The following is an 18,260-nucleotide window of genomic DNA, read 5'->3' as shown; positions in this document are numbered from 1 at the left end:
AATCTTGGCTCACTGCAACCTCTGCCTCCCAGGTTCAAGCAATTCTTCTGCCTCAGCCTCCTGAGTAGCTGGGACTACAGGTGCGCACCACCACGCCCAGCTAATTTTTTTATTTTTAGTAGAGATGGGGTTTCACCATGTTGGCCAGGATGGTTTTGATCTCTTGACTTAGTGATCCGCCCACCTCGGCCTCCCAAAGTGCTAGGATTACAGGTGTGAGCCACTGCACCTGGCCAATTCTACAACTCTTATTTAATTAATTTTCTTCATTTTACAGAAACCTAGTTAGGGCTTACAGGTCACATAGCTAGTTAGGTTGCAAAGCTTGTATAGGAACCCAGGTATTTCAGGCTCTAGATAATCTTAATTGCTATGCCAACTTGTCCAGTAGGCACTTTGCATATTCCCAGACAAGAGCAGATGTTCAAAATTCTAAATACTTACTGAACTTGGGAAAATATTTACACAGGGGTTTCTTGATGGGAAATATGATTTTTTTTTTAAAAAAAAGCATCTTTTCACCTGGATTTTAAGACAGTGACATTGTACATTATACAGGCATACCTTGAAGATACTGCAGGTTTGGTTCCAGACCACCATAATAAAGTAAATATTGTAATAAAGTGAGCTACACAAACTTTTTGGTTTCTCAGTGGATGTAATTGATGTGTTTATACTATACTGTAGGCCATTAAGTGTGCAATAGTATTATGTCTAAAAACAGTGTAGTATATTACTTATAAATAATTTGTTAACAAAAATGCTAATAATCATCTGAGCCTTCAGTGAGTCATAGTGTTTTAGCTGGTAGAGGGTCTTGCCTGGATGTTGGTGGATGCTAACTGATCAGGGTGGTGATTAATATTCCTTTTACAAAATATTTCTCAGTAGCCTGTGATAGTATTTCATAGCATTTTATCCACGGTAGAAGTTATTTCAAAATTGGAATCAATCCTTGCAAAGCCTGTGATTGCTTTATTAACTAAGTTTATGGAACATTCTAAACCCTTTGTTGTCATTTCAACAATGTTCACATCGTCACCAGGAGTACATTCCATCTGAAGAAACTACTTTCTTGTCTCATTCATAAGAAGTAACTCCTCATTTCAAGTTTTATCATCATAAGATTACAGCAGTTCAGCCCCATCTTCGGCCTCCACTTCTAATTCTAGTTCTCTTCTTATTTCCACTATATCTGTGGTCACTTTTTTCACTGAGACTTAACCCCCACCCCCACCAAAATCATCCAGGAGTATTGGTATTACTTATTCCAAACTTCTATTAATGTTGATATTTTGACCTCCTCCCATGAGTCATGAATGTTCTCAGTGGCATCTTGAATAGTAAGTCCTTTACAGAAGATTTTCAATGTACTTTGCTTAGAGGAATCACTATCTATGGTAGCCACTGCTTAATGAAATGTATAAGTAACAAGACGTGAAAGTTGAAATTACTCCTTGATTTATGAGCTACAGAATTGATCTTGTGGTAGCAGGCATGAAAAAACAGTGGACTTAAAATCTTCACTAAACCATATGCTGTCATTTCGAGAGCCCAGGCAGAATAGATGTAGCATAATTATTTTTTTTTTGAGGTGGAGCCTCGCTCTGTTGCCCAGGCTGGAGTGCAGTGGCATGATCTCAGCTCATTGCAACCTCCACTTCCTGGGCTCAAGAAATTCCCCTGCCTCAGCCTCCAGAGTAGTTGGGAGTATAGGCGCACACTACTACGCTCAGCTAAGTTTTGTATTTTTTGCCGACAGGATTTTGTGGTGTTGGCCAGGCTGCTCTTGAATTCGTGACCTCAGGTGATCCTCCTGCCTCGGCCTCCCAAAGTGCTGGGATTACACACGTAAGCCACTACACCCAGCCAGTTGTAGCATAATTATTAAGGTCCCTAGGATTTTTGGAATGGTAAATAAGCACTGGCTTCAACTTCAAGTCACCAGCTGTATTAGCTCCTAACAAGAGAGCCAGCCTATACTTTCAAGCTTTGAAACCAAATACCGACTTCTCCCTTTTAGTTACAAATGTCCTAGATGGCATCTTTTTCCATTAAAGGCTCTTTTGTCTACATTGAAAATTTGTTGTTTAATGTAGCTGTTGTTTACGTTATGAAGACAGCCTCTTTCCTCAAACCTCATAAACCAGCCTATGCTAGCTTCCAACTTTTCTTCTATAGTTTCCTCACCTCTCTCAGCCTTCATAGAATTGAAAAGTTAGAACTTTGCTCTAGATTAGGCTGGGGCTTAAAGAAATGTGATTGGTTGGATTTTCTGTCTAGACCACTCAAACTTTCTCCCTTGTCAGCAACACAGCTGTTTCGCTGTCTTATCATCTGTGTGCTCACTGGAGTAGCATTTTTGTCTTTTTTAAGAACTTTTCTTTGCATTCATAACTTGGCTAACTGTTTGGCACCAGAGGCCTAGCTTGTGACTTCTCTCAGCTTTTAACCTGCCACCCTCACTAAGGATAATCATTTCTTTTGATTTAAAGTGAGAGATGTTCGACTCTTCTTTCACTTGAACACTTAGAAGCCATTGTAGGGTTATTAATTGGCCCAATTTCAATATTGCTGTGTCTGAGGGAATGGGGAGGCCCAAGGAGAGGGACAGAGGGGGAACCATCTGTTGATGGAGCAGTTAGAACACACATATTGATTGATTAAGTTCACAGTCTCATGGACATGTTGTGTGGTGCCCCCAAACAGTTACAGTAGTAACATCAAAGATTACTTATTGATCATAGATCATAACAGATAAAAATGAAAAAAATTGAAATACTCTGAATTACCAAAATGTGATACAGAGACAAAGTGTGAGGACATGTTTTTGGGAAAATGGTGCTGACAGACTTGCTTAACACAGGATTGCCACAAAGCTTCAATTTGTAAGAAACATAGTATCTGCAAAGCACAATGAAGGAAAGTGCAATAAAATGAGATTATACCTGTATATTAATAGGTTCCTCCAATAAAGACTTCTGTAATCTTCAAAAAGGAGCCAACTATCAAATGACAACTGCAAAGTTAGTTCTCTCATTGACACTAACAAAGACATCTACAAACTTTCAGCTGAAAAATCAAAAAAAGTTTGAGTTGTTTAGGACCTTCTAACACCAGGGAACAAGTCATGTCTTTTTGCAAGTAATAATAATGCAGACCTGAAAATCTTCCAGTGTCTCACAGAGCAAAACCTGTGACAGAGGCTTTCTGAAGTATGCATGGCGAATATTACAAAAACACTATATGTGAATGATGCTTACATAAGCTTATATCTTCTTCCATATTATGTAATGTAGGTCAACAAGTGTTTTGGCAATTAGGGTTTAGGAGGGCATAATTAAATGATTTATTATTCAATAATATGCCTGTGTTGGGACATTGCAGAATTTTACCTGCTGTTGTTGTGAGGCCCAGAGCCAAATTTGATTTTATCTATTAGTGCATGATACATTTTTAAACCAGATTTTAAAGAAAATCTAGCCAAAGCTCTATGTGATTCATGTCATATCTTCCTCCTGTTGTTAGTTTTAATGTAGCAGTAGCTGTGATCAATGCTCTTGAAACTTTCAGTTTACTTGACTCCTCTGTATGGCCCATGGATACCCAGTGTAGTACGTTGATTTGGTTTTATGACTGTTAGCAACATTTTACTGATTTATGGAGGTTGACTTGTCCACAGTCAGGTGAGAGCTGGGATTTAATCCAGATATTCTGACTGTCATCCCAATGAGAGATGGGACAATCTTATTCATTCATTCATTATTTACACAAAATTTTATTGGTACTTATGATGTACCAGGTATTCTTCTAGCTATTGGAGGCATATCAACAAACAAAAGTGACAAGAATCTCTACCCTTGTGGAGCTTACATTCCAGTGGGGCAGAGGGGAGACAATGGTAGATAACATAAATAAATTCTATAGTATATTAAGTGGTAGTAATGTATATTTGAAAAAAAGTAAGCAGGTAAAGGGAATTGGGCAAACAATTTTATACCTCTTAGGAGGGAGAAATGAATTAATTTTTCAATTTTGTCTCTGAAATTATGTCAAAATGATAGGTTTTACCCTAAGCCTTTCCAAGCAGGTAGCTTGGAAAAAGTGTTCTGCTCTTCCCCTCTCTCCCCACTACTCAGAACATTGCTTTAAAAGATGGCTACATTACAAGATCAACTTACAGAGTCCTACTTAATCCATTATGTAGATCTACTGTGGTTCAAATCTAATAGTGTTATAGACCTAACCAGTCCTTACGGTGAGTTTTCTCCCCAGTCTGGTAAAGTGTATCCCATGCTCCAGATGCAGGTGACAGGAACGTCATCCTTTCATGCTGCTCTTTTAGCTTTGGGGGTAAGCAACTCCCTCTCCCTTCACATTATCCAATATTATGCAGCAGAGACTTCCTTCCATTAAAGATACTGATAGTGGCTTCTTCACTGCCAGAAGTAAGGGGACAATCTTGGGAAATGATTATGGATTTAAAAGAGGAAGAGATAGAGCATAGGCTGGTATTTTCACGGGAAATAGGAATGTTGACAGCTGGAAGGAATTGTAGAGGAGTCCCAGCTGGGATTAGGAGGGAAGAAAAGGGAGACCCTGGTCTCACAGGAGGGTTGAGTTACTGGGATGTTGATGAGTCAAGCCTGGTCGCTCATCATGCAGTATGTAGGTTTGTGAAGATAAATTTCTGAGATGGATTTGCCTGTGCCTTCTGCTTAATTTCTTTTTTGCTTTTTCTTTATTTCTCCGTTTCCTTTTCTTTTTTCAGGGTCTTGCTCTTTTGCCCAGGCTGGTGCAGTGGTGCAGTCATAGCTCACTGCAGACTCAAGCTCATGGGCTCGAGTGATCCTCTTGCCTTAGTCTTCTGAGTAGCTAGGACCACAGGCATGTGCCACTATGCCTATCTAATTTTTTATTTTTTTTTATAAAGATAGGATCTTGTGATGTTGTCCAGGCTGGTCTTAAGCTCCTGGCCTCACGCGATCCTCCCATCTTGACCTCCCAAAATGCTGAGATTATAGGCATGAGCCACCATGCCTAGCCTCAATTTTCATAAAGCCTGAAATCATTATCTACTCTAATTTTGGCTTTATACATGCAAACAACTGGTAGTTTAGAATTTAGTAATGATTTTTTGAAAAAATATAATAGATATACTTTTTACATATTTGTTTAACAGCATCCTCACGAAGAAATTTAAAAATAAAAAAATCTGATGTACTCTTAATTTTAAAATATATTTCTTTTTTAATACATTATTTTTCATAAAACTTTGAGGGAATGTGTTCTCTTACCAAGTTCACAAGGAGGCATAGTTTTAAGGGCAAGAATTTCCCATCGCCATGTTCCCCTCCCGTCTCTCTCCATCCAGGATATTTAACAGTTTATGTTTGAATTTCGCGGCGCGGGAAGAATCAAAAGTCAATCACTCCAGCGGAGGTTCAAAGGAACTCCTTTCATTGGCCAGAGGAACTTGGGAAGGTGGGAATTTCTCCCAGGATAAATTCCCCTGCTCCTTCACCCATACTGGATTTCCAGCTCTCTGGATTCCCTCCCACATAGTGGGAGCTCTCTTTCCCCTCTTGGATTTCCCCTCTGGAATCCACTTCTCCATCTTCATGGAAGTCTTTCTCTTCTTATTCTTTTCTTCTCTTTTCTCTACCTAAATAAAATAACCTTTCTGCAACACTTCTTGGGTCCAGTATTTTACTCTTACGAGTTTACAGCATGCCCACAGTGGTTCCTTCTCTTATTCTTAAGAGGGCGGAGACCAAGAATCCACAGCATTCTCTCGGGTGAGCCTTGCCTCACCAACACCTCAAAAAAACTCGGTTACAGATTTTATAATCAACATACTTTCATTTTTTTCTTAAATATTATACTATAAATATTGTTGCATAACTTCAAAAATTATCATTTAGTAGCCATATAATGCTGGCTAATATTATAATAAAATTTGGTCTGTTGATAAATAGGTATTTGAGTGTTTGTTTACCTTGTATTATACTAGGAAATATGGCTTTCCAATAGAAATACATTATGCTTTCAATTAGCTTGTAGTCTCATTCATAAACCAATGTAGATACAATTCATCAATGATAAGGTGAGATCTACCTTTGCAAAGGGATTTTTAATTTGGAAAAAGAAGGGATTTGTAGGACAGTGATATAGAAGACTTTATGGAAAAACTAGATGGCTTTGTGGAGAAATACAATTTTTCTAGTTATTACCAGTTCAATCGCTACATCCCTATCCAGGCCATCAGTATGCTGTGTGGCTTTCTTTTTCCCTGTTTTTTTCTTACAATCTATTTGCTATACAGGTGCTAGAGTAAAAAGCAATTCACATCAAGTGACTCTTCTGCTCAGAGCCCACCAGTGGTTTCTCAGGTCGTTTATAATGAACCCCACAGTCCTTAGTTATATAGCCTATGAAGTTCTGTACGATCCACCCCTTAGCTGCCTCTCTAACCTGATTTCTGACTTCTTTTCCTTACCCACACTCTTTCTCGATGCTGGCTCCATTCCTATACCTCACACACTCCCAGCATGGGCTCACATTACAATCTTTGTTAATTGCAATTTCCTCTACCTTGAAAGTTTGTCTCTGCAGTATTTCCCTGGCTTGCTCTCATTTCCTTTGGATCTCTGCTCACATGATCGCCTTAGAGAGGGGCCTTCCTGAAAATGATAGAACTATTTTTTGGAGTACATTCCCTCACTCCCCAGCTCCTTTCCAGTCTGTTTTTCTCCATAGCATCTTTTCACCTGACATTGTACTTCTATATATTTTTGCTTTTTATCTCTGGAAAACAAGCCCCATGAGATCACACAGGGATTTTGCTTTATTCTTCACTGTATGTCCCCTCCTAATACAGTTCCTGGAATATAGGTGGGGCTTCATAAATATTTGTTGGGTAAATGAAAGAATATATTAAAATATGATTGTAAATCTTTTTTCTTTCCATGATTTAATGATGTGGAATTGAAAACAGGTCTACTTAGATGATAATGATGATAATCAGCAGCATTCCTGAGTATGTCTAGGATCTGCACTTGGTCTAGAAGACCTCTCTCTTCTGCTCTCCTTTCCCACCCATGCACATCCATTTCCTTTGGGATGAAACCCAATCTCCTTTGTCTGGCAGTCAGGGCCTTCTACGATCTCATCTCTGTTGATCTTTCTAGCTTTACTTCTACCAAGTCATTCCCCTTATAACCTGTGCTGCAGTCATATTGAGTGACTTATAGTTCCCCTCCTGTGGCCCTTGCAGATGTTTCTTGCATTGCTTCTCATTTGTCACTTATTTGTTAATGGGTTTCTCCTCACAGTGCATAAGCTCTTCAAAGGAAGAAGCCTGGTATATCTTTGTATTTTCAGAATATAGCACAGTTCTTGTGTATTGTAGTTGGTCAATAAATACTTATTCAATATAAAAGATGGTTTTTGCCTCCCAAAGACTAGTGGTAACTTGAAATTGTTGAATATAGAACAGATAAACTGATAGGAGCAGTTTCACCTCATTAAAGGGCTTGGATATAAATGTGTCCAGGGACAAATATAATAAAAAAAAGAGCAATATTATGATATCCTTTTTTAAAAAAGAGAGAGAGAGAGAGACAGGGTCTTGATGTATTGCCCAGGCTGGTGCAATCATGGCTCACTATAACCTTAAACTCCTGGGTTCAAACTGTTCTCCTGCTTCAGTCTGCTGAATAGCTAGGACTACTGGCATGTGCCACCATGCCAGCTAATTAAAAAATTTTTTTTTGTAGAGATGAGTTCTCACTACACTGCCCAGGCTGGTCTCAAACTCCTGGCCTCAAGTGATTCTTTTGTCTCAGCCTCTCAAAGTGCTGATATTACAGGTGTGAGCTGCTGTGCCTGGCTAGAATATCCTAACTTTTAGCTAAGATCATACCTGAAGTGAGAAAGGATGGCATATAACATAGTTGAATCAGCACACTTAACTATGAAAGATAGCCTAAGTGGAAGGAAGGGTTATTTGACAGATGTTATTTAGAAAGCAGTGGAACCATTTGGCAGTGGACTGACTATGCGGGCATTAGTTCTTTATTTAGTCAGTAAGAGTCATGCAAGGTGGTGAGCCTGCTGATAATGAGGAAATAATATAGAGGGGAGAATTCGGGGCAGCGATGACATGTTCGTGTTCTTGCTATTTTGGACTTAATAATAACGTGAGTGTTGGGGGTTAGGGTAGTGTCAGCCTGGCTGCTCCTGGTTCAGTGGGAAAGAATGCTATGAAAATTGAGACATATCTGCCTAGTGCATGGGAGGAGAAAATGGCTCTATTTGGTTCTATATATTTGTCATCCCTGGTCGATAGTTTGTGTTTTCTGTGGTGATTTGTGAGTGACAATGGATCTATATTCAATTTACCTGGTATAGCTGAAACTGTGAAAATATTTTATGTAATTTTGCTAATATATATTTTGTTAAAATGTGACCATATAGAATCAAATAGGCTACAGATGTTAAAAGAGAACTTTTTTTTTTTTTTTTTCTAAATCAGGTTTGTTACAGAAAGAGAAAGTAGCAGTTGAAGCATTTCAGATTTGCTGCCTTCTCCTACCTCCTGAAAATAGGAGGAAGTTACAGCTATTGATGAGAATGATGGCAAGGATTTGCTTAAACAAAGAGATGCCACCCCTGTGTGATGGCTTTGGCACCAGAACACTGGTAGGTTGATTTTTAACATAAGATACTACTTTTTGGAATGAAAGTTGACTGAGTAAGGTGTGTTAGTTTGGGCGATCAGAGGGAAATACAAAGCAGGCTTGCTTAAAAGAACTACGGTCAGTATCCACCCAGACTCGTATCATGCTTTTGGTTTAAGCGTCTTGAAGAACATGAAGACTGAGTAAGGGACGGACTCTGTAGAGAGATCCACTACATCCTGTCCTCCCTCTTAAAATTATTTTATATGTATTGTTAATTGACAAATAATAATTGCATATATTTATGGGGGTATAATGTGATGTTTTAATCTATGTATACATTATAGAAAGAGTCAAGCTAATTACAATATTCATCTTTTTTGTAATGAGAACATTAAAAATCTATTCTTTTGGTAATTTTGAAATATACAATACATTGTTATAATTGTGGTCACCATGCTGTGCACTAGATCACTAAGACTTACCCCTCCTTTCTTGCTGGAGCTTTGTCCCCTTTGACCAGCATCTTCCATTTCCATGTCCCTGTACCCCCAGCCTCTGGTAACCACCATCTAATCTCTGCTTCTGTTAGCATATGTTTTTAAAGAGAGTTTATTTTAGAACCTACTTACTAGCAAAATCTCTTAATTTTTCTCAAAAAATGTCTTGGAACAAAATTGGTGCTTCAGTGAAATGTATGTGCTTTCTATATCCCGCTAAACCACTGTGTAGAGATTCACTGGCCCAGTTTAAGAAAAATAGAGTAAGATTAGAGGAGCACTCAGTGCCCAGTAGGATTCTTGATCTCTATATTTTTTAGGGTGAGTGCATGGCTAGAGAGGCTAATGGACCTTTTTGAAAAACTGAAGAAAACTTTATATCTATTCCGCATATAGAATATATGTGCAAAACTTTGCATGCAGTTTCAAGGCAATCACAGAGTCTCTGGGGTCCATGGTCTCCTGACAAAAAATCTCTGCCTGAGTGTCTCTCTGTACATATAAATGTAAGTGAAGATCATTTGCAGTGTGTTAATGAAATGAAGTCTTACTAAGCAGAATTACATGATTTTATGCTTGAAGATTTTGAAGGAAGATTGTCAGCAATGAAATTAGTAGGAAAATTTAAAAAGCCAGTCCAAAGAATAGCATTAAGAATGGAGTAGTTAGGCCAAGCCTGATGGCTCATGCCTGTAATCCCAAGCACTTTGGGAGGCTGAGGCAGGTGGATAACCTGAGGTTAAGAGTTCTAGACTAGCCTGACCAAAATGGTGTAATCCTGTCTGTACTAAAAATCCAAGAATTAGCTGGATGTGGTGGTGGGCACCTGTAAGATCACAGCTACTCAGGGAGACTGAGGCAGGAGAATTGCTTGGAACCAAGAGGTGGAAGTTGCAGTAAGCCGAGATCACACCACTGCACTCCAGCCTGGACAACAAAGTGAGACTCTGTCTAAAACAAACAACAACAACAACAACAACAAAAAAACAAAAAAAAAAAAGAAAAAGAATGGAGTGGTTAATATGAATTCTATAGAAATTATTATATTATATTGATGCTATATTTTGTATTTCTGCTTGCTGCAAAAAGAGTCTCATCACTTAATGTACTATAAAATCCCATGGTTTTGTTCAAAGGTGATTGTCAAATATGCATCCAAAATCCGAGAGAAAATAAGTTAACTAGGAAAAGATGTAATGGCTGAGACATATGGACTGTGTTAGTGGTTTAAAACAAATCAATAATGAAATTAGGATAAGTAATAATTGGCTATAAAGTGCTTTGAATTTAAAAGTGCTACATGATTCAAGTCATGGTGATAATGATTTTCAAAATTTATTTTCATATATGTGTGTATGTATATACATATATGTATATGTATATTTAAAATCACGTGTAAAAGGAGGTACCTTTAAAAATTGCTCAGTTAAGCATCTCTCTGCAGTCTCTTAATGGGAAGATGCACATTTTGTGTGTTCTGGTTGTTGAGACCTTCAGCCCATCTGAGATGACTGTGTCCTCTTGGTAGAATGTGTACCCTGTGCTTAAGACCATTTCTCATATTTGCTTTTTGCAAATTAGATTGGACTCAGTTCAGAAAAATACTCATCTGTTTTTACCACCCCCACCCCTCTTTTTTTTTAGATGGTTCAGACATTTTCCCATTGCATCTTGTGTTCCAAGGATGAAGTGGACTTGGATGAGTTATTAGCTGCTAGATTGGTAACATTTCTGATGGACAATTACCAGGAAATTCTGAAAGTCCCTTTGGCCTTGCAGACCTCTATAGAAGAGCGTGTGGCTCATCTACGAAGAGTCCAGGTAAAGGAGAGGATATTATCAGTCCTATAAAATTGGCAATAGAAAGTCATGTAAGCTTGGTAGGCTTCTTGGGGCATTTTATTATGAGGATCAAGTGAATTAATGCTTATAAAGGACTTATAACAGGTCTTGGCACATAGTGAGACCCTGCATGTGTTTGTATTATCTTTGAAAAGTTTACAGAATGCAAATTTGGTTTTGTTATATCAATCCATGTGGCATATTTTTTATTGCAAATTTCTTGAATGAGTTTGTTCAGAATCTACATATATGTACTGATGGAAATGATTTTATGTGCAATAAGTGTCTTGATTTGTAATTGCCCTGTGACCTAGTTTAATATTCCTACTTTTTGCATGAAAAAGCTGAGCCACAAAGAATTTAAATAACTTTGTTTAAGGCCACAGAGCCAGAATTCAGACTGAGGCATTCAGCCTTTGGAATCAGTGCTCTAAACTATCATGCCATATTCCTTGTCTAAAAAACATAGTATGGTAGAAGAACACTGGCATTAAAGCCATGAAACCCTGGCCAAACTCCTAGCTGTATCCTTTTTGTTGTGTGACTCTGGGCAAGTCCCTTAACCTCTTCAGATTTTACTTTTTTTCTCAGGTGTTAAAATGAGTCATTCTTACTGTACAGTTTATTCTCTGTAGGTTTATTGCTGAGTTAAAAACGAGGAAACTGAGGCCAGCACAAGAAAATTAGATGCCAATTTATTCAGCTCCCCGGCAATGTTCTGTGGTCCCTGGGAGAGGGGCCAGGGAAGTTGCGCCTGACTCCTCTCAGGAGTGGGGTTTTATAGGGAGTGAAGGTGTTCGATTGGATTTGGAGAAACGGGATGTAGACAAGGCAAGCTGCTATTGGTAGGTAGGTGGGATTTCCGGTGAGGGGGCTAAGTGCTGAGTGCAGAGGGGATTTCCAAGGGTGGGGTTAGGTGCTGAGTGCAGAGGGGATTTCCAAGGCGGACTAGGTGCCTAGTGCAGAGGGGATTTCCAAGGCGGAGCTAGATGATGGGCATATTCTGATAATGTAATTTTCAAGTGGGGAGGGAGATGGGCGTGTCTGAACTCCCGGCGAGGCAACCAGCCTTACACTTACTTTAAAAAGTTGTGAAGATTAGAACACCATACTGTATAATTCTTAGTATGAATTTCTGACATATGTCAGGTACTCTTTGAAAGGTAGCTGCTGCTGTTGTCATGGTGGTTATATAAAAACAATGCAAAAGAAATGTAATACATTACTATCGTGTGGGCCCCAAAGCGGGGTTTGTATGTCAGCCTGTGGGAGCAGAAACCTAGTAAAGGCAGGTAGAAGGTCCACTTGACTCCTTCTGACTGATTGGACCTCTTCTCATTTGAGCTCTTTTTGAGGCTCCACAATTAAGAACCAGTGAACTGCCTCCTTCTGAGGTATTACAAAAATAATTAACTGTCCAGCTGTTTCTAATATGCAATTTTAAAATTAACAAATTTTTTCTATGTTTTTTTGTAATTATCAACCTAAAACATTGAAGAAACTTGGGAAATATAGAAAAAATACACCAAAAACTATCAGAGTTATACTAAAATGTTCATAGTATTACAGTCTTTCAGATTTTTTTTCTGCGTGTGTCTGCTGTCTGTGTCCATGCCTGCCTTACTTTCTTCTCTCTCTCCTGCCTCCTTCTCTCTCTCCCTTCTTCCCTCTCTCTTCCTCCCTCCCTCCCTCCCTTCCTTCCCTCCCTCCCCCCTCCCTCCTTCTCTCCCTCCCTCCCTTCTACTTAACGTTCTCTTAACAAAGAAAAAATTCCCCCATTATTAAATATCCATGATTGGCATTAGAGTGGCCAAGAGCACAGACTCAGGAGCCTTTGAATTCATGACATGCCTTTTGTTAGCTGTGTGACCTTAGGCAAGTTATATAACATGTCTCCGCTTCAATATTTCTCTCAACATCTCTCTTTCTCATCTGTAAAATGGGAATAATAGTAGTTAATATTTACCTCATAGGGTTTTTGGGGGGAATTAATACATGTGATTAATACATGTATGCTTAATACATGCGAAATGCTGACAATAATGTTTATCACATTGTCAAACTATAATTAGTAGCTGCCATTGTTTTTGGTATCATCATTATTGTTATTTTATTATTATATTGTTGGCAACATAGTATTCCATTATATGGATATATATCTTAATATTTAAATGATACTTTTTGGTTGATATTTACATTGTTTCCATGCTTTCCCCCATTTTGGAAGTGGTATAGCGGTACCTATTTTATATCTAGATTATTTTTTTGGCTAATTTGTGATTATTTTCTAAGAATAAACTTCTAGGAGCAGCATTGCTTGGTCAAAGGCCATGAACATATTTTAAGTATTGATAACATATTGCCAAATTTCTCTTTAGAATGATCATTTCAATTTACTTTTTTGTCATTGATGTAAGAAAATGAGTGTTTTCTTTGCACCTGTGCCTACTTTGGATATTGTCATTAACACTCATAGATACCTTTGCCATTGCATGGGTGAAAAGTATAATCTTAACTGCTGTTTTAGTTTAATCTTTTTTCCTCTGGTGTTTTTATGAACCAAACCTAAAGAAAATAAAAATGAGCAGAAATACTTCACCATGTTTCAGCAAGAAAATGTTATAGCAATGATAGTCTGTTCTCATGCTGCTAATAAAGACAGACCCAAGACTGGGTAATTTATAAAGGAAAGAGGTCTAATTGACTCACAGTTCAGCATGGCTGGGGAGACCTTAGGAAACTTACAATCGTGGCAGAAGGGGAAGCAAATACATTCTTCTTCACAAGGCAGCAGGAGAGAGAAGTGCCGAGCAAAAGGGAGAAAAGCCTCTCATAAAACCATCAGATCTCATGAGAACTCACTATCACAAGAACAGCGTGGGGATATAACTGCCTCTGTGATTCAGTTACCTCCCATCTCCCACAACTTGTGGGGGTTATGGGAACTACATTTCAGGATGAGATTTGAGTGAGGACACAGCCAAACCATATCAAGCAATAACTATGTTGCCCTGTATACTTGCTAGGTTTGTGTATTCACATGCATAGCACAGGCATATATTGTAGTAACTTAGCTTTGTGAGCCCTTTGTTATTACTTGAAGTTCAGAAGGCTGAACTATGATGATTAATTTCACTGCAGGTAAACATGATCTATGAAGAGACACTGCAGTGTGCTCTGAATAAAATCAGCAGTGATTCAATTGTCCAGTTACCTTTTCTCTCTTGCAAGCACACAGTGGAATTGCCAAGCAGTTGTTCCTTTCAGCACTCAGAACCTATAGATCTTTGTTCTCTAGATTAGGCTTCTATGCCTCTACACTGTATCACATTTAGGGCAGTGCTTCTCTGAAAATGCAGTGTTGCTTGGATTATTCCTGTGATTGTTTTGGGACAGTTTCAGGGCTGACCCTAGATACATTATAAGGTAGACAATGTTTTTGACACAAGCCTTCTATGAGCCTCATCTGCAATCTTCTATTTGAAAAGACTCCAGGCTCTGAAATGAAATATTTTTAATGTATATTCATTTATTCACAGGTCTTGGTTTCCTTTTTCCTCTTATTTCCCCCTTTTCCCTTCTCCCTTCTGCAGTGTCTGCACATTTGTTGTTTTACTTGATTCTTACTGGTAAGATATTAAGAAATGGTTGTAGTACCCCTCTCTTCCTAAAAGCTTAGCTTAATGTGAGCCACTACCATCCCCAAGGCATTGAGAATCAGACTCTTCAGACGTGGGAAGGAGTCTGGATAGTTCCAGTGGATGTCCAACATTATCAGTGTTTTGAATCATTTTAGTCAATATGTTTAATTTATGCTTGAATTTCAGATCTTGTTAAAAGACGGCATAGGCTTTTTTGTTATTAAAATGGATCTTGGGTTTACAAAGGCAAAAATCCTATTTAAAACTGTGGCTTCAAATAATAATACTTTGAAGTTATGGAAATACTTTCACTTTTCAATATAGAGTTTCCTCCAATCAAATTTTGAGAACTGACATGTCATCCCTACAGTACGAGGAGATATCCCGTATTTGATCTAAACTAATTCTTTTTGGTTTGTTTGTTAGTTTTTGAGACAGAGTCTTGCCCATTTGCCCAGGCTGGAGTACAGTGGTGCAATCTCAGCTCACTGCAACTTCTGCCTCCTGGGTTCAAGTGATTCTCCTGCCTCAGCCTCCCGAATAGCTGGGACTACAGACCCATGCCACCACGCCTGGCTAATTTGTTGTATTTTTAGTAGAGACAGGGTTTCACCATGTTTGCCAGGATGGTCTCAATCTCCTGACTTCGTGATCCTCCCGCCTCAGCCCAAAGTGTTGGGATTACAGGCATAAGTCACCGTGCACAGCCAATCTAAACTAATTCTTATAATTTGAAAATATGCTATATTCTTTCACTACTAATCCTTTTGCCTCAGATAAAATATCCAGGAGCCGATATGGATATCACTTTATCTGCTCCATCATTTTGCCGTCAAATTAGTCCAGAGGAATTTGAATATCAAAGATCATACGGCTCTCAAGAACCTCTGGCAGCCTTGTTAGAGGAAGTTATAACAGATGCCAAACTCTCCAGCAAAGAGAAGAAGAAGAAACTGAAGCAGGTAAAAGGATATTTCTTATAAGTCATTTTTTCTCCTCCCTACTGTTTTTATTTTTTTATTTTATTTTAATAGATTTCATGTAAATCGCATCTTCTGAGACATAGCAGTTTTCTAAGTATGTTAGGTCATATATTCCAGAAGTCTCATGGATTTACACAGTTGTGGTCAGTTTCCTAGATCTGTATTCTTTAGTGTAAATCTTTCACCATTGCCAAACTTCATTTACGTTGCTATTCTCTAATATTTGTCCTTTGTTCTGGTATATGGCATGACGTGAATTCGCAGAACATCTACCTTAATTTCAGAGAATTAGCGAGGGCAGATTTCTTCTCATATTTTAGAAAGGCAAATCAGATGGAATTCACAGGTATAAAATGTCTAGAGTTTAAAAGCTGTTTGGTTTTAGATAACCACTATCAAATTAGTTTCTTGCCTCAGGTATCACTACAAGTATTTCATTTCTCTTATGTTAGGGAACACAGCTTAGGGCTCCAGAGAATCATTTTTAACTCACCATATGTTAATTTTGACTGTTCCTAAAGATTGATCCATGATCAGATGAGTGGGCTTTTTGTTTTTAAGGACTGAACTCTACATAGCTGGATTTCAGATCACATGGTACATGTGGGATTACACACAGAGTAGCAGAGTTCTGGGCTTCTAGTCATATTGTCCTCAGAGTCATTTCGGAGGACAGTTTGGTGGTGAAGATCAACAGAAAGTATACCGCCTCTTTTTAAGCTCTTCACAAAGTAATATACACCAGAATATTCCCTTTTCCATTTGGGCAGAAGCTAGTGGGGCTGAGTTGGAGAAACAGAGAAATAGTGAAATGTAATTGGGCCAAAATTTCATTTAACTGTGTAGAACAGACGTTATTTTGAAGTCAGAGTTCCTCGTGAATATTTAAAAAGTAAGGTCTATTTATATATGGCAGTGGGGAAATTTTAAGAAACATGATTAAAAGGGGAACTTTATTTGAAGCTTAGATCAAAAAGGAAAGATGAATTAGCTCTATAGAAATTGGAATCAAATGTTTTAACAAAAATAAACAAAAACAGGAAAATATAGCTTCAGGAACTCTTAAAGTTTGGCTGCCTAATTTTATTGGCTTTTATGTGTCTTTTTTTACTCTCCTTGGACCATTCATTTTTTTAGTTTCAGAAATCCTATCCTGAAGTCTACCAAGAACGATTTCCTACACCAGAAAGTGAAGCACTTCTGTTTCCTGAAAAACCCAAACCTAAACCACAGCTGCTAATGTGGGCACTAAAGAAGCCTTTCCAACCATTTCAAAGAACTAGAAGTTTTCGAATGTAATAATACTTCCATAGCAACAGGAGCTAGAGACAACTGTTGTTGTTTTGAGTGAATGGTGGTTAAGATAAAGACTATGGTGGTGGAAGAAAGAAAAGCATAAAACAAAAACTACTGAAATATATATAAAGATCGCCTTACTTTTTAAAAAAATGCCGAACCATTAGTATTTTTATAAAACTCAATGCTATTTTTAAAGTGTACAAATCAGTTAAAATTTATGAGTCAAATATATAGTGATAATGTTAACATGTTTGTAATTGTTACAAAATTTAAGGGTATTTTTTATCTCTTTGTTTTCTTCTTCATGGTGTTTATTAAATAATTGTTTGTATAGATATCCCAGTTACTGATATCTTTATTAAAGCCTTAAGACTTAACTTTCAGTCTTAAAAATAATGTGTATACTTGAATAAGAAAGACACTGGGTACTGTTACTGTGATGCTTTTGACTTAGTAGCCAATTGTGATTTCTCCTGTATAAATTCCAGTTTTTATTGTTGCACACAAATTTTTTAATGTCCTGTATTGTGATGGCCGTGTCCTTTATTGCAGATTTATTGGATGTTATGACAGATTTTGCTAAAGCTGGTGTTTTTATAACATATATATTTATTGATATTTATCTATAAATGGAGTAGATTTTCATCTGCCTGCGATGGTATAATTTCAGTCTTAGCTAAAGATGAAAGGTTGAGCTGGATCAATTCTTTGGTTACCCTTAGACCTGTGATTCTAAGTCAAACATAAATGAGTTAAATAAAATGAGACTACTTCCTTTATAAATATATTTTCATCCTTTTGAAAGTAAGTGAAATGTAAATAAATACCATTTATTTTTTTTTTAAATGCCATACCTCGTGTTTCTTTTTTGGCATTTATTTAGATCAGTTAGAGAGCATCCTCAAATGCCTTTACTAGTGGTCTCACATCAGTCATTTATTTCTGTGAGAAAGTAAAAAGTAAGATTTGGGCTTTTGTACTGACTATCCTTTAGGTGAGCACTTTGTCAATTTTTTAGTGTTGCTTTGCCCTTTTATAAAATCGTGGTTCACTTGGATTATGGAGCACCTGAAAGTCTTCCTCTGAGCACAATTACCCAAAAAGCTGAGAGTCACACCCACTAGTTGGCTTATAGTACTCCTTGGACTGATTTTCCCTTGCACCTACGGTTTGCTCCTGTTCTCTTGTAGCAAAATACCTCCTACGACTGATGCAGATTTTGCTTTTAAAAATATATCAAAGTATTCCTATTCATTTGGGTACTACCTTACAGTCCAACTATGTAATGTAATGGGCAATTTTTAGTGTTTGGGG

General features: G+C 37.8%; 1 protein-coding gene across 1 annotated transcript in view; it reads left to right on the top strand.

The window, feature by feature from the left end:
• Positions 1 to 17,797, top strand: part of DEPDC1B (DEP domain containing 1B) — an 83,321-nt gene extending 65,524 nt beyond the window's left edge. The window contains exons 7-10 of the mRNA XM_017499176.2: positions 8,537 to 8,703; positions 10,826 to 11,002; positions 15,441 to 15,626; positions 16,785 to 17,797. Coding sequence (XP_017354665.1) covers positions 8,537 to 8,703; positions 10,826 to 11,002; positions 15,441 to 15,626; positions 16,785 to 16,946 — 692 coding nt within the window. The 3' untranslated portion in view covers positions 16,947 to 17,797. The remainder of the gene's footprint in view (positions 1 to 8,536; positions 8,704 to 10,825; positions 11,003 to 15,440; positions 15,627 to 16,784) is intronic.
• The last annotated feature ends 463 nt before the right edge of the window (positions 17,798 to 18,260 follow it).

This window comes from Cebus imitator, unplaced genomic scaffold (genome assembly GCF_001604975.1).
Source record: "Cebus imitator isolate Cc_AM_T3 unplaced genomic scaffold, Cebus_imitator-1.0 Scaffold255, whole genome shotgun sequence".
Taxonomy (NCBI): domain Eukaryota; kingdom Metazoa; phylum Chordata; class Mammalia; order Primates; family Cebidae; genus Cebus; species Cebus imitator.
The sequence above is the reverse complement of the archived record's forward strand: the minus strand, read 5'-3'. Positions and strand labels throughout refer to the sequence as shown.